Below are 16,646 nucleotides of genomic sequence, written 5' to 3'. Positions count from 1 at the left end.
TACAAGAACTCATCTGACTCATTCACCTGTACCTGTGTTATCAAGAAAACCCTGAAAACGTTTCCCTGTACTCAGTTTCATCTCTGGCCATGGGGTCCTTCATCCAGATGCTTTTATCCAAAGTGCCTTACAAGTGAGGGACAAGGCAAGCAAACAAAAGAAAAGTCAAGGAGATAAAACATCAAAGCAAAGTGCTTAAAAAATGTGTTTCTGCTTCAAGAGATGTGAGTACATCTCTTTGCACTTTTTTTTTTTTTTAAGTGCAAAGTATGATCAACGCCTGTACAATGAGTTGGGTCGTATACTCCATCAGGTAGGGTCTGATCTTTCTGATGGCGATGTGTTCCATGAAGGTCAGTGGGTCATCAATGATGCCCCCAGGTTTCTGGCCATCTTAGCGGGGACAGTCGCTGCAGAACCAGTGTTAATGCTGATGTTGTGTTGAGCTGAAGGTCTGGCAGGGAAAAATAGGACTTCAGTCTTGGGAACGTTAAGTTGAAGGAGTCTTACTCTCGTCCAGGCAGAGATGCGAGACGAGACAACGGAGTCATTTGGCGGAAAAGATGGGAAGACCTGTGTGTCATCCGCATACCAGTAATAGGAGAAGCCATGTGAATGGATGATAGAGCCTAGAGAATAAGTATAGAGGGGGGAAAAAAGAAGAGGACCAACCACTGAGCCCTGCGGTACACCGGTTGAGAGGTTATGAGAGTCTGAATCACGCCCCTGCCCAAGTCCATTTAGGACATGAGACTTTACATAATTATGTTGATGAATCTGTTAGTCAGTGTCAGCCACAGGTTTTGCTATAAACCAACAAGGAAAAAAACACAACCTGGCAACAGGAAGTTTTATTCCGTGATTTAAAGTTTGGACTTTTTAAGTATTTTGATGAGCTATATAAGAAGCCAACATGTGTGTCTTTGAAGAGCAAAGTGAAAAACTTACCTCCCACAACAATCAAATGTAAGGTGCTGTTATAATGACCCGTAGTGTCCTGAACCACACAGTAATAATTCCCACTGTGTTCAGCTCTGATGTCAGTGATGGTGAAGATCGGTCCTGAAGCTTTTGGTGACTCTTCATTCTCCTTGTACCAGGTATAATTAGCTGCTGGGTTAGCATCACTGCTACAGGTCAGAGTCACTGAACTACCCTCCACTATCTCAGAGGGACTCACTGACACAGAGGGAAGATTTGGACGATCTGGAGGAGAAAACCGACAGTTTCATCAGATAGCAAGGGGATAAAAAATATACTGATGTAAGTGAAATAGTTCCAATATCACATCATCCATTCCCGAAATTCAATGAGAATAATCAAACATGTTTTAGTGGTTACTACTATATGTTGTTTTCCCAGTAAACACTATGTAGCTCAGTTACAAGTCATTCATGAGAAAACATGAGTTGCAAAAATATTTTGCTGGTTGAACCTTAAATTGAAGTGAAAGATGCAAAAGGCAAAAGCATCTCTATTAAAACCTTATAACCACATATCTTATTAGTAGATGTTGTTTATCTCTAATCTACAAAAGATTCATAAGTTATATTTTAAATAATTAATATAGACTTTAGTCACATCACACCACTATAAGACTTCCTTATTAGAAAGTGGAGAAACAAAGGTTTTAAAATGTGAAGCTGTGTTTGTCACTTTGTGTTGATCAGTACCTGTGACAGTCAGAGTTGTTCCAGATAAACTACTGCCCCATTCAAAGTCTGATGTTGTGAATGTGAACTGATACTGGGCTGAATCAGTCTCTCTCAGGTCAGTGATTCTCAGAGTGGAGCGTCCTCTCTCTGTTTCAAAGACCTGAACACGACCTGTATACTGGGAGTCTGTAAGAAGGTCCTCAGACTGTGAAGGATTCTTCCACTGAGGACCACGTTCAGGACTGAACCAGAATTTAGATGTGATAGATCTGTAATTATTGTAGGTGCAGGAAATGTCCACTGATGAACCTTTGAAGGCACAGATGCTTCTGTCAGAGTAAATCACTCTGTTGCAGTTTTGATCATTGACACCTGAAACATAAAATATTTAAACATCATTTTTACACAGCAGGTTGTGTTGTCGTTGAGTTACTGACTGTAATGATGTAGTGGTTAATATAAAAAGTGGTAAAGGGGTGATTTGTACTGTAAATAACTGCACTGATGGGATAGTTCAATAAGTTAAATTGTCAGCAGATGGTTTAATGTTAGAAGACTTTGGAGTGAACTCACACACTGAAGGAGAAGGGAAATCCTCATGTCCTCTAAGAGCACAGGAATAACTGTCTGCAGAAGAAATGTTCTCTGTATAAGAAAACAAAGATGTTCCTCCTGTACTATTTTCTCTCCATTCTTGTACCAGATGTAAGAAGGATGATCAGGTAGACGACAACTGCTGTAACACTGAAGCTCTGACCTGGATCGATAGTCGTAAACCTGTAGAACTGAATTTGTAAAGACGAAAAGGAAATAAACAGTATATTTAAACCCACGTATCCTAAATCCATGTTTAGTTTGTAGAAATGTTCATTAGATTGACTGAATCATTTAGAACTATAACAGAAGTTATCATATTTTATCATGTGAGTTAAAGCTCACACCTTACAGGACATTTTCATCCTCATACTTTCACTGTAGCATTTTCTCAATCTTAAAAATATGAAACAAAACAAATATTATAATGAACATGTTACCTGTGACAGTTAAAGTGACTCCAGGTTCACCTGTATATATCCCTCCTGGTTGGTTTGTTATGAACCTGATGTAGTACACACCTGAGTCGCTCTGTCTCAGGTCTGTGATTCTCAGAGTGCAGCTGTTCTTATTATAGAAATACTGCAGACGACCTGCGAACACTGAGGCTGTTCTCAGATCCACATCTTCATAGTAACTGACTCTAGTGAACCAGAGTGTTTCTATAACTGTAGTAATAGTTCCTGATATTCTGGATGGGTATGTGTAGGAGCAGTGTATGTCCACTGTTGATCCTTCTACAGCACAGGTCTGAGTAGAAGTGTAAGTTACTCCCCAGTCATTCTGACCCTGCAGCACTGTAACACAGAGCACAGCAGAAACCAAAGTCAGATTTACTTCAGTGTTGAGATAAACCTAAAGTTGCTTTATGTAAACATTTCATATTTATTTATGATTGAAACCTTTACTACTAGCACTGGTACTACTGTACCATTTAAATAATTCCAGAAGTTTCTTCTGCTGCTGCTCTTAAGTTGCAGCCAGATGCATGTGATGTGTTTCAAATGTAAATTAACTAGAAGAGAAACTGACATTGAACTACCAAAACTCCTCTTTACTTTAAAGGCAGTGGTAGGTAAGAGGCCGACAGGTGATCCACACAAACACATGGAAAAGGAGGCAAAGGCAGAGTCCAACAGAACAAGAAGAAGACCCAGAACAGACAGACTCAAACATCACACAGGTGGTTTGTAGGTAAGATCCAGGTTCACAGAGAACATGAGGGACTGATGACAACACTGGGAACAGGTGAGTGAGGAGGTGAGCAGGAAGTAGAAAGAAAGTCTGGAGACATCTGGTGGATGAAATGTGAAATGTCACTTCATCAACATTGAATAGCAGACTGAGGAAGTGAGTTACTTTTCTTTAATCTGGTTTCTTAGTGTAGTACTTGTGCTTTTGTGTATTTCAGAGCATGTACTTCTGTACTGTAGTACTTCAACCAAGGTGATCAGGTCAGTTAGAAGTGGTACTTGTACTCGTATCTGACTCAGGTTGGTTAGTTAACTTCTACTTTAGTACTGAGTTCGTCCACATCCTACGGAAGTGAGGATATGAACAGTAAATAGTAAATTAATAACCCAGATCTAATTGCTCTAACAAAGTTGATCCTTTATATTTAGCAGAATCAAATGAACCTTTTATTGATATTTTGTATTGTAGTATTGATACTTTCACTAAAGGACCTGCGTACATCTTTCAGTAGTAGCTCCAGTAGGAGGGCACTCAGCTACGATTAGTATCAGTGGTTCAGTTCCCTGTTTCTACTACCTACTTGTTTAGACGTCCTTGGACAAGACACCAAGACCCAACAGTAATGGCGTCTAAACATCTAAAAAAAGTTTTAGCGTTGGATATTTGTCCGAATAATATAAAATTACACGACAGCTCAACAGAATAAAGCAAAGCTTCATGTTTTTTCTGGACATTGTAATATTTCACCACAGCCTTGTCTCTGGACGTCAGGGTCCTCATCTCACCACACTTCACCAAAAATCAATAAATACATACAGATGTGACCACAACTAAAGTAGTTCCACTATAAGTGAGCAGCACATCGTACAGTGGAAATAAGAAAACACTTTACCTGGTGTAGAGAGAAGGAAAACAATAACTCCAATTACTGATGTTGTTAAACTCATATCTGCTGCTCTCAGCTCTTGTCTTGAACTGTCCTCTGTGGCCGGGGGTGAAGGCAGTAGACAAAAACACACCTTGTTGTTTCACACTTCCTTCCTCTTTATAAATTGACAACATGAACCAGATGCTAATAAAACCTCAAGAAAATAACATTATGTGATGTTGAACATGTTATATATAGAGAGAACTGCACTTTATCAGTTCACTAACTGATTACTAAAGGTTTTTTTAACCTTTCCTCTTTTTCAATTCAGGAAGAATTTAATCCTCTCAGCCATGCACCACATAGCAGAAGACAGGAAGTTGTGTTTTTTTGGGTTTTGCATACCACATGACCAGACGACTAGATGTGGTGCAGTGATAGTGACCACAAAAGGAGCAATATTTAGACACTGTTGGAGCATATCATCACAAGTTTTATCTTTAAATATTCTAGGTTGTTTAAAATTATTATTACAAACTCATGTCTAACTCAGAGTCACAGTTTGCAGCACAAACACAGCTTCACTGTTAAGTTTATTTTCACACAGACAAACAGGACTGGAGCTGTGATCACACATCTGTTTGCTGTTGGTGATGACCCTGTTATATTTCAAATGCAACATCTTTATCACTGCAGCTTCTTTACTTTGTTTCCACTGTTAGTCTGTGTTTATCTCAGTTTAACTCGTGAGGTTTTCTTACATTGATGTTATTTGTGCAGTGGAGTAATTCTCCACACACATTTTAGATTATACAGTACTACTCTTTGCTACTCTTTACTACTCTACTAACTTTGCTGAAATGCAGTTGATTATTCAGTTTATTGCATTCGAACCTGTTTCACTAATCACACATTTAAATGACCTTTATGAGAGTTGTGAGCATTTTATTTAATCTCACACTTACATTAGTTTTGAATTTTTACACATTCTGTTGCTCATTGTGTCTTAAACAAAGAGACACTAGGATATCAAAACCAGATTTATTTCTTCTTCGCTGATATAAATAGGCCCAGAGAACCGAACATAATGATGTGAAAAATAAAGAACAGATACAGAACAAAATAAAGATATCAGCTAAATATGCAGTATTAACAAGCTGTGTTGGTGATGTAGAAGAATTATCTGACAGGATCTTGGAAATAGTTTCCTTCAGTAAAACCTGAGCCTTTACTGACATTTAGTGGCAGCAGCATGAAACTACAAACACATTACATTAAGCACATTCTTCTCCATTATTGCTGTTGTACACACTATGTTATAATTATAGGAGATGTATTTCAAGTTTACCACCTGTTGCCTTTCTGATACATACTGCACAGACACAACCTTCCTCTTTGTTATCTCATTAAAACATAAAGAAAAAACAAAGAGAGATGATAAATGTCATGTTGTGTTCAGCAGATTTTGTTGACTGTACTGTACAATGCAGATGCATCGTCCCCAGAGACTTGACCTGTGGATCTGAGACAGAAAACAACAAGCAGTAAATCATACATCTATGTTTGGTATACAGTAGTGTAACAGTGATAATAAAACTGTAAGCAGAACAAGCAAATGCAACATAAGAAGCATGTTGAAATACAACATCCTATGAGTTCTATTATGTTGTGGTCTATGAAGAGCTGCTCACCTTGAGGCAGCCCTGTTAAATTTGACAGCAGCATATTTATGACTTTCATCCTCGTCCCTGTGTCTTTGGGCTCCAGCTGCTGTGATGTTGGAGTAGATAGGATCTGTCTGGTACTTCATGAAGTGGACACTGGCATACTGAACATCATCTGTCTCCTCCGACTGAGTGGGACGACGCTACAGAAACAAATCAACTCTTAAATCTCTGCAGCAATTTAGTAGAACATCAATGATTTATTCAGCATCTATTTATTTTTTGTCTCATTCATAATGGAAACAAGCTCAGCATGATAGCCTAAAAGTCCTTCTCCAGAGTCCAACCAATCCGGTGCATGTGCACACCATCAATCGTCTGATGATCAAATCTAAATACAAAATACTCTAAATTACATTATCACTTGATGCAGCAACATGTTTTTAATCAGAACAAGTTAATCCAGAAAGCCACCATGACCTCACCATGACTTGGACAGGCTGACTCTTACCAAGGATACTACAGCTCACTGAAAACAGCCTGTGCTTTAGGTCACATGGAGTCAACAGAACACTGAGACACAAGAGGTCACCAAAATCAAAGGTCTCATCATCTTTCTTTCACTAGCTTTGCATCTAGTGAGGGTTTGTGTCACTGGTGTGTGCACTGGTAGCATGAGGTGATACCTGGCAGTCCAACTTCTCCAGAATGGCACATCAATACATGCCATTGCCAAAAGGTTTGATGTGTCTCCCAGCACAGTCTCAAGAGCATGAAGCATGATTCCAGGAGACAGGCGGTTATTCTACAAGAGCTGGAAGGTTCTTAACCCATCAGCAGGACAAGTATCTGCTCCTTTTTCCAAAAAGGAATAAGATGAGCACTGCCAGAACTCTACAAAATGACCTCTAGCAGGCCACTGATGTGACCAAACCATCAGTAACAGACTTGTTAGGGTGGCCTGAGGGCCTGACATCCTTTAGTGGGCCCTGTGCTCACTCAGGAGCTCGATTGACATTTGCCATAGAACACTGGAACTGTCAATCAGCCACTGGGTTCACCCTGAGCACATTTGGCAGAGGGTCTGGAGAGGACATGGATAACATCATGCTGCCTGTGACATCGCTCAGCATGACAGCTTTGGTGGTGGGATAGTGATGGTCAGTAATAATCTGGGGAGGTATATGGAGGGGCACCTAGACCTCTACAGGCCATGACACCCTGAGTGCCATCAGTTGAGAGGAAATATTTCGACCCATTGTCAGGCCCTAGGCTGGTGCAGCGGTTCCTGGGTTCCTCCTAGTGCACAACTATGTCTGACCTCATGTAGATGAGAGTATGCAGGGAAGAGGTCCAGGTCCATCCAACACCACCAGGTTGCATCTCAGACTGTCCAAAAGCTTAGTGATGCTCTGGTCCAGATCTGGGACGAGTCACCTCAGGACACTTTCTGTTGTCTCATTACAAGTATGCCCTTATGTTGTGAGGCATGCATACAAGCTCACGGGAGCCATAAAACTACAGAGTAGCATCCTGAGGTACTGCTATGAAATTTTCTCATAATGCACTTTCATCCTGCATAATTTTTTCACTTTGTTTATCAGGGTGTTCTGAATCCACCAAAATTATGTCCAAGGAAAGAGGAGGTTCAGTGTTAATGTTAACAGAAATCTGGACAGAATTCATGTCTATGAAGAAGATGAATGGCAGAAGAGCAACAGAAAATGCATCTCAATCAAATCTGTACTTTTTACCAGAACAGGACTAGATTTTATATTTTATGACATCAGAGCTTCACCTGTTCACAGATGTCTGGTCTTTCATGAGGATCAGATGTTCGCTTGGAGGTCTTTGTTTTTCTAAACAGAAGAATTATGAAACATGATGTGTCTTTTTAAGTGTTTGACGAAAAATACTTTATTACAACAGATCTTCTCACCTTATCAGTAGGAAGACAAAAAGGACTATAGCCAGGAAGAAAACAAGACTCATTCCAATGACTGCTGATTTCAGTGATCCAGAGAAAACTGTGACTGAAAGAAAAAGAAAATCTGTTAAGATGTTTTAACCCAAAGATCAAACCAAAGATCACCTGCATTGAAGGCAGTTTATAGAGACATCTTCACTTAGTTTAAAGACAACCCAGGTCATAGTCATAATGTACGTGTTTCAGAGATGGGTTGATTTAACTGCATGATTATTTTTGGAAAAATAATTTGAATGATACAATACAGTTCACAGCACCAAATGTTTATTAGCCTGACTTCACTGATACATATGAAGCGAACAAAATATCACCAACACCTGTCAGGATGATGCAGTTCAAGTGCCAACACATTTCATGCATGCAGAACCTACAGCTTTGTGATGTTCGTATTAATTAATCAGCATTTTAAGTCTAAGTAGCAGAGATGTGGAAATGCTGGATATTCACTAAAACATAGCTCATACAGGACTGTGTTCCTGGACGTCTCTCAGTGGAATCACCATAAAAAAACTCAAAAATAAAAGCCAGCTCTGCCTGAAGTGGTCTCTGGAGGTGTTGGAAGATGAGGAAGGGAGAAGGATGATGGTTACAAGAGTATTGTATTATACACTTTAATTAATTTTAATTTTAATTAATTGTATCGGCGTTAGATCAAATGGTGGTATTTGATATTAGAATTGCACATCTGTAAGTCAATTAAAGATTTTACCTGTGAGATGTAAAGTGTTGTTATGACGTCCTCTTATGTTCTGAGCCTCACAGTAATAAATCCCACTGTGTTCAGCTCTGATGTCAGTGATGGTGAAGATCTGTCCCGAAGCTTTTGGTGACTCTTCATTCTCCTTGTACCAGGTATAATTAGCTGCTGGGTTAGAATCACTGCTACAGGTCAGAGTCACTGAACTACCCTCCACTATCTCAGAGGGACTCACTGACACAGAGGGAAGATTTGGACGATCTGGAGGACAGTATGTACAGAGAAACAATTCAATAATAATAGCAATAAATAATATTAGCAAACAAATCAATGTGCCTGTATCTTCATGAGAAAATCATCCCGAATAAAACAAAATAATGATCAGTTCTGTCCTGCAGTTGCTAGAAAGAAAACGAACCCCAATGGCACAAATCAAACCACCAATCTAGAACTGTAAATGTGTTGTTATTCAAAACGACTCTTTTAGATTTTCCCAAAAATGCTGCTCAGTAGCAACTGGATCTGCTTTAAAGATGCCATCACAGAGGAAGTTCTTCAAGAAGAAGGGTTTTAATGGACCCAATTAAAATGACAGACACTATGAGATTAAGAATTATTGTAAAAGAATAATGTAGAAGTCAAAAGAATGAATCAAGGATCAGGCAGAGAAAGTAAAGAACCAAACCTTTGTGGCTAAGGCACTAGGAAACAAAGTGACCACAAAACATGGTAAAACATGTGTCTAAGTACGAAACACAAAGTAACTGCATCACCGATTACATCAACTGTGTGCAGAACACTGTGCCGACCTGGAGGGTGCCGTCTTTCTCCAATAACCTAGGTGACCCCTGAATTTAAAGCTCTGCTGAACAAGACGAAAAGGAGTGCTTTTATATTAGGAGACAGAGAGGAGCAGAGGAGAGTTCAGAGTGAACTCTAGTACAACCAAGGACAGCTTCAAGAAGAAGCTAAAGGAGCGGCTGGTAGAGAACAACGTCAGCTATCGTAGACTTTGTAAACTGGTGTGAGCGCAACCAGCTGTGCTTAAATATCAATAAATCATAAGAGATGATGATAGATCTCTGGAGAAAGAGCTGGTGGACAGCTTTAAGTACCTGGGTGTTCACCTAAATAATAAACTGGACAGATCCCACAACACTGATGAACTGTACAAGAAGGAGACTGATGTCCTTTGGAGTATACAGGACTCTGCTAAGGACATTTTATGACTCTGTGGTAGCCTCAGTTGTCTGCTCGGGTGCAGGCATCACAAACCGGGACAGTAATAGACTGAACAAGCTGGGGCCAGGAGGGCCAGCTCTGTCCTGGGCTGCCTGTTGGACTCTGTGGAAGATGTGGGTGGGTGGAGGTTGCTTGCCAAGCTTCATGAGACAGTAGACGCTCTGTGCAGCTCCTTCAGCAGCAGACTGAGACATCCTCAGTGTAGAAAGGAGGGTTACTGCAGATCTTTTATTCCCACCACTGTAAGACTGTACAAGTCAACAGTTTAACTCTATTCTTCTGGTCATTCTAATCATCGCCACAGTGGTCATGCTGTTTCAGATTGAAATAGAGTTATTAATATATCTGGTAGATTTCACTTCACAATTCTGTAAATATGTTAAAGTATTGTATTATTTTTATAACTACTCCTCTTTCTTGCACCTTAAATGTCTTTGTGAGCTATTAAACTGTGAATATTAAAGGGAATTTCACTGTTGTGGGATCAATAAAGTTTGATCTTGATCTCTAACAAAACTTGGCAAGAACTATGTCCAAAAGGAAAAACGAAAATGATGAACAAACAAAACATAAAATCAAAAAGCTAGAACAAAAGGGGATAACAAAAAGCATTCAAAGAAGTGTCAACAGAAAACCACTGCCAAAAAAGAAGGCAAAAAATTAGAGAGCAAAGGTACAAAATCTGAAGTCCAGGTCCAGATCAGAGAGAGAGAGCAGAGGTCCAAAACACAGGGCAAAACACAAGGCTAGAAACAAGGTAAGATGAATGGCTGGAGAGTAGCATCGAAACTACCTGTGGAAGAAGATGATGAACAGAGTGGTGCTTAAAAAAGAGAGCGACTATACACAGGTTAAAATAATAAGGGTGCTAAATGAAGAAGATGAAAAACACTGTGGAGAACAGGAAAGAGACCAAAATAAAAGTACAAGACAGGAAATGGGGCCAGGATCATGGCAGTCCAGTGACCTACTTGTCATAACCATGACCTAGATGACAAACATCACATATGTGTGTTTTAAAAGTTTTGTACTCACAATGGACGTCTACAGATATAGATGAGGACTTGTTCCCATATTGATTCTCAGACTTGCAGTTGTAGGTTCCTTTGTCTTTAGAGCTGATGGAGGTGAAACGATAAATTCCTTCTGGTCCATGATGTATTGTTTGGTTCCCCTTGTACCAGGTGTATTTAGCTGCTGGGTTAGCATCACTGCTACAGGTCAGAGTCACTGAACTACCCTCCACTATCTCAGAGGGACTCACTGAGATGTTGGAGTTTTTTGGACCATCTAGAAAAGATGCAGATCACGACCTGATGATTAATATTAAGGATTAAAACAGCATAGTTAGTATAAACATCAGTAGTGAACTGTTTCCTCGACATCTACTGAAAACGTGAACCATGAAAAAAGAATAATCTGCTAAACTTTTTCTTTGTTCAGATTCAACAAATCCGTCAGATTTAAGCTGTTTTCCTTCAAACTTCACATTAGTTAAAGAACAATCAGATAACAGTTATTTCATTTGATTCAATACAATAGAAGTCACCAACATTTCACATTTATGGAGATATATTCAGATGTGCTTCTCCCCAGATCATTCTCAGCTACACAGTAATACTCTCCAGAGTCAGAGGACTGGATGGAGCTGAAGACGAGCTGTGGTTCCTTGTTGATCAGTATTTCGTTCTTGTACCAGCTGTATTCACTGGCTGGGTTTGCATCACTGCTACAAGTCAGAGACACTGGGCTGTCCTTCATAATGTCACCTTGGTAATTCTTCAACACATAGGGAACCTTCGGAGCATCTGCAGGATATAAACAGAGATTAACTTTTCAATGTGTCACTATCAAAGAATTGACAGAATGTTTCCTGAGTCCATCAACATAACAATTCCAAAAAGATTCAAAGCAAATGACATTTTGTTTGTGACACACTTGACAAGTAAACTCACTCACACACTGGAGGAGAGCGGGAGGCCTCGTGTCCTTCGACAGCACAGGAATAACTGTGTGAAGTGTCAACGTATCCACTGTACGAAGGTGAAGTTTCTCCATGGATTTTATTTTCATTCCTGAACCAGACAAAAGAACGACCAGGAGGAAGACAGCTGCTGTGACAAACCAGCTTTGGACCAACAGAAGTCCAGATCACCTGGACCTGGAAATCTGGATCTGTCAACAAGGAACAGGAACGTCTCATAAAATGAACCTTCCAGTTCAACTCCTCCCTCTGCTGGCCAGAGGACATGAAGGAAACTTAAACACTGGACCATTCCAGACTATGTGCAGGTTGTGTTTATCCTTTTGTGAGTCTGTTTCACTTTTGTTTTTACAAATATCAAAATGTAAATTGCAAAAATGAACTTAATCTCACAATAAACACATAATTTCTACAGTATTCAACATTATATTATATTAGGTGACATTAACTACATTTACATTTAGTCATTCTGCTTTTGTCCACAGTTACTTACAAGTGAGGCACAAGGCAAGATATCTAAGTCAAGGAGAAAAACATTAAAGCAAAGTGTTATAGGAAGAACAGTTTGTCAACTGCATGATGAGTTTCATGTTCATGCATACCTGTGACAGTCAGAGTTGTTCCAGGTAAACTACTGCCCCATTCAAAGGATCGTGTTGTGAATGTGAACTGATACTGGGCTGAATCAGTCTCTCTCAGGTCAGTGATTCTCAGAGTGGAGCGTCCTCTCTCTGTTTCAAGGACCTGAACACGACCTGTATACTGGGAGTCTGTACGAAGGTCCTCAGACTGTGAAGGATTCTTCCACTGAGGACCACGTTCAGGACGGAACCAGAATTTAGATGTAACCTCATAATAACTGTTGTAAGTACAGGAAATATTCACTGATGATCCTTTGAAGACACAGATGCTTCTCTCAGTATAAATCACTCTGTTGCAGTTTTCACCACGAACACCTGAGAAATTAAATATTTTCAATGATCAATGTCAAGATAATACTGCAGTAATTTAGTTTATTGTATTTCCTGTGATGAGGCTACTACTGTAAAAGATACGTGAGGTCAGTATCTAGAACAGTGCAGTGGAAAACTGTAGAGTAAACTCACACACTGGAGGAGAAGGGAAATCCTCGAGTCCTTTTATAGCACAGGAAAAACTGTCTTGGGAATAACTGTAGTCAGTCAGTTTTCTTATTGTTTTTGTACCAGATGATGGAGGTTTGACCAGGTAAACGGCAGCTGCTGTTACAACTTAGTTTTGTCCATGTAGAGTAAGATGTTTGGATCACTTTCACTTTAAGATCTAGAAAAAACAGGAATATCATTATAAACAAAATATCAACATTCACACAGTTAAAGATACATCATTACTTTCTCGCTGGTCAATATATGGAAATACTTAAATGATTTTACCTGTAACAGTCAAAGTGACTCCAGGTGAACCAGTAAATTTTCCTCTTTGATTGTTTGTTATGAAACTGAACCTGTACACAGCTGAGTCTCTCTGTCTGAGGTCTGTGATTCTCAGAAAGCAGCTGTTCTTATCACAAAGATGCTTCACACGACCCGAGTACTTTGAGTCAGTTCTCAGATCCACAGGTTCATTATCCAGAATATTAATAAACCAGAATGTTTTCTCAACTATAATGTCAAGGTCATCTTGTCTGGATGGGTATGTGTAGGAGCAGCGTATGTCCACTGTTGATCCTTCTACAGCACAGATCTTAGTAGAAGTGTAAGTTACTCCCCAGTCATTCTGACCCTGAACCACTGTAACACAGAGCACAGCAGAAACCACAGATTTAATTTAGTGCTGAGATACAGATGTTTGGAAAGAAAATGAAATGAATTCCAAAATGTATAACCTTGGGAAAAAGAATAAATAGTCATAATATTTATTTTGTTCTAATTCTTTCATCACCTCACTGTGAGACACAAAATCACAGTACTGATAAATGCAAATACCAAATTCATGTGATGTGCTTTAAATGTAAATGAACTAGAAAGAGAAACTGAGAATAAACTAGCAAAACTCATCTTCACTTTAAAGGCAGTGGTAGGTAAGAGGCCGACAGGTGATCCACACAAACACATGGAAAAGGAGGCAAAGGCAGAGTCCAACAGAACAAGAAGAAGAACCAGAACAGACAGACTCAAACATCACACAGGTGGTTTGTAGGTAAGATCCAGGTTCACAGAGAACATGAGGGACTGATGACAACACTGGGAACAGGTGAGTGAGGAGGTGACCAGGAAGTAGAAAGAAAGTCTGGAGACATCTGGTGGATGAAATGTGAAATGTCACTTCATCAACATTGAACAGCAAACTGAGGAAGTGAGCAGAGGTGATAAATAACTAAGTACATTTACTTTGTTTAGTGGAGTACTTGTATCTTTGTACCTTTAAGTACATTTATATATAGTATCTATATAGTACTTTAAGTTGAATTAAGAATTCAGTGGAGGTCAGTGAATAGTAAATGACCTTTCTTGCAAAAAGTTTGAATTTTCAAGTTGACTTTGAATTTCAAACTTTTAGTGTTCTCAGACGGAGCTTGTTGCACATAAAAGTTGATGTTATTCAATTTAATCTCAAAGCACCTTTTTTATACCAACAAAACATTTGACAGATTTTAAATTAAAGGATACAGAGGAGTTTCTCAGATGTGAGGACTTCAGTTGAAGCTACTTCCTCTAAATATGATACAGAAAACAGACACAGATACAGACCTGGTCTTTTTTATTTACTCCACTTTTCTCATCCAAATTACTTCAGGCTGCTCTGAATAAGTGTTCAACATGTCCTACAGAGGAAATGTGAATATATTTACCTGGTGTAGAGAGAAGGAAAACAATAAATCCTAACGCTGATGTTGTTAAACTCATATCTGCTGCTCTCAAGTCTTCTGTACAATGAAAGAGTGTGAGCATTAGACAATTTCCCACTACATGTGTTATAAACGCCCTTCCTCTTTATATAAATACATCATGAACCAGATGCAACAAAAACATTTGAAATCTATACATAAGATATATTGAAATATAGAATTGGAGACTGGATTTGTGGATCAACCACATCATACCTCACCAACACTGTTTAAAGCATCTTTTCTTTTGTACCTTCTTTTTTAGATTCAGGAACAACTCTCTCAGTCCACTCAGTGAGAACAACAAGATTCAGGGCAGATAATTAAAATTAATTAAATTCCATTTTATTTGCTTAGCGCCAATTCACAACAGAAGTTATCTCAAGGCACTTTACAGTGCTTAAGGTTTAAGACCTTACAGAGAATAATTGTATAGAGAATTACTTAGAAAACCCAACAATCCCATTTGAGCAGCACTAGGAAAAGGAAAAACTCCCTTTAGAGGAAGAAACCTCCAGCAGAACCAGGCTCATAGTGGGCTCATCTGCCTCGACCGGTTGGGGTGAGTGGAAAGAGGAGAGAGAAAAGAACAGCAGGCAATAAAAACAACAACAAGCAGCAAGAACATTGGGCAGGTGAACTGATAAAATGTTTTATAAGTGAGGAGAAGAATTTTAAATTCAATTCTGGATTTTACATGGAGTCAATGGAGAGAAGCTAGCGTAGGAGAAATATGATCTCTCTTACTAATTCCAGTCAGAACTCTGGCTGCAGCATTTTGAATTAACTGGAGGTTTTTTAAAGAGTTATTGGGACAAACTATTAATAACGAATAACTATTGTGAACCTTAATGGACACAGTTCACAGTTCTATCTGTCTTGAAATTAAAGTTATGTGTCAGATCTTGATAACTTTCTCTCTTGATGCTACCAAGTATGTTTCTGTCTTTTTTACCATCTTACTATCTGTGTTATTAATAATGTGAGGGGAAACCAGCAGTAAGGCCTGGATCAAATAAGGCAGCCAGGCGTAGTCAGGTGAATACGTTTAATTCAAATAACAAACAGGCTTACTGACAGTACAAGAAGACAAATTCCCGAACACCAGAGAGCCAAAACAGAAGCAGTCAGTGGTAGCGAACTGATTCTCAAGTTCTGTGTTACTCCAACTGAAACTTGTTGCAAATAAGAAGGCTTTAACTTGTTGTTACCAGCAGCCAATGCATTAATAATTTAATCTAAAAGCCTTTTTATACCTACAATCTGCCGTCTTTATCCAAAGAACAAAATATTTCACTCAACTTAAAGGATACAGAGGAGTTTCTGAGATCTGAGGACTCCAGTAAGGCAACTTCTGCTAAATATGCAATGATACAGTACATTTTCCTAAAGCCATTTACTGCAGGCTGCTCTGAATAAGTATGCAACACAGTAGAAACATTTCTGTCGAACCATAAATGACCTCTGTGGTCAGAGTGTGAGCAGCAGACAAAAACACATTTAATGCACTCACTCCGTACTTCCTTATTATTAAGCATCAAAAACCAGTTGCCTTTAAATGTCTAGCAAAATAACTTTCATGTTGTCTTGCAGCCTATATATAAAATACATCATGCTGTACATGAAAAAGGAAGAATTAAAGATCAGCTTTGTGGATCAACTACATAATTTCCCGTCATGTACATTTTTAAAGGTTTATTTTTCATGCCTTCCCTCTTTTAAATTCAGGAAGAACTTTCTGTCTCTCTGTCTCACTCTCTGTCCTCTTATTCATTACAGTAATGATCTGCTTTAGGAGCATTATTTATTTTTGTTAGTTTTACCTTTAACAATTTTAGGCTGTTTAAAATCTATTTTAAAAAGTGACGTCACAGTTTGCAGCACAAAGAGCAGCT

The 16,646-nt window shown here is 39.0% G+C and overlaps 1 protein-coding gene across 1 annotated transcript in view; it reads right to left on the bottom strand.

Annotated features, from left to right (window-relative positions):
- Window positions 1–354: 354 nt before the first annotated feature.
- LOC113161780 overlaps window positions 355–16,646 on the bottom strand; it is a 100,722-nt gene continuing 84,430 nt past the window's right edge. The window contains exons 16-25 of the mRNA XM_033326569.1: window positions 13,298–13,654; window positions 12,992–13,135; window positions 12,488–12,841; window positions 11,861–12,076; window positions 11,455–11,709; window positions 10,937–11,191; window positions 8,672–8,920; window positions 3,282–3,287; window positions 949–1,206; window positions 355–629 (exon numbers count right to left, since the gene is read on the bottom strand). Of these exons, the coding sequence (XP_033182460.1) occupies window positions 355–629; window positions 949–1,206; window positions 3,282–3,287; window positions 8,672–8,920; window positions 10,937–11,191; window positions 11,455–11,709; window positions 11,861–12,076; window positions 12,488–12,841; window positions 12,992–13,135; window positions 13,298–13,654 (2,369 nt within the window). The remainder of the gene's footprint in view (window positions 630–948; window positions 1,207–3,281; window positions 3,288–8,671; window positions 8,921–10,936; window positions 11,192–11,454; window positions 11,710–11,860; window positions 12,077–12,487; window positions 12,842–12,991; window positions 13,136–13,297; window positions 13,655–16,646) is intronic.

This window comes from Anabas testudineus, chromosome 1, assembly GCF_900324465.2.
Source record: "Anabas testudineus chromosome 1, fAnaTes1.2, whole genome shotgun sequence".
In the NCBI taxonomy this organism is placed as follows: Eukaryota; Metazoa; Chordata; class Actinopteri; order Anabantiformes; family Anabantidae; genus Anabas; species Anabas testudineus.
The sequence above is the reverse complement of the archived record's forward strand: the minus strand, read 5'-3'. Positions and strand labels throughout refer to the sequence as shown.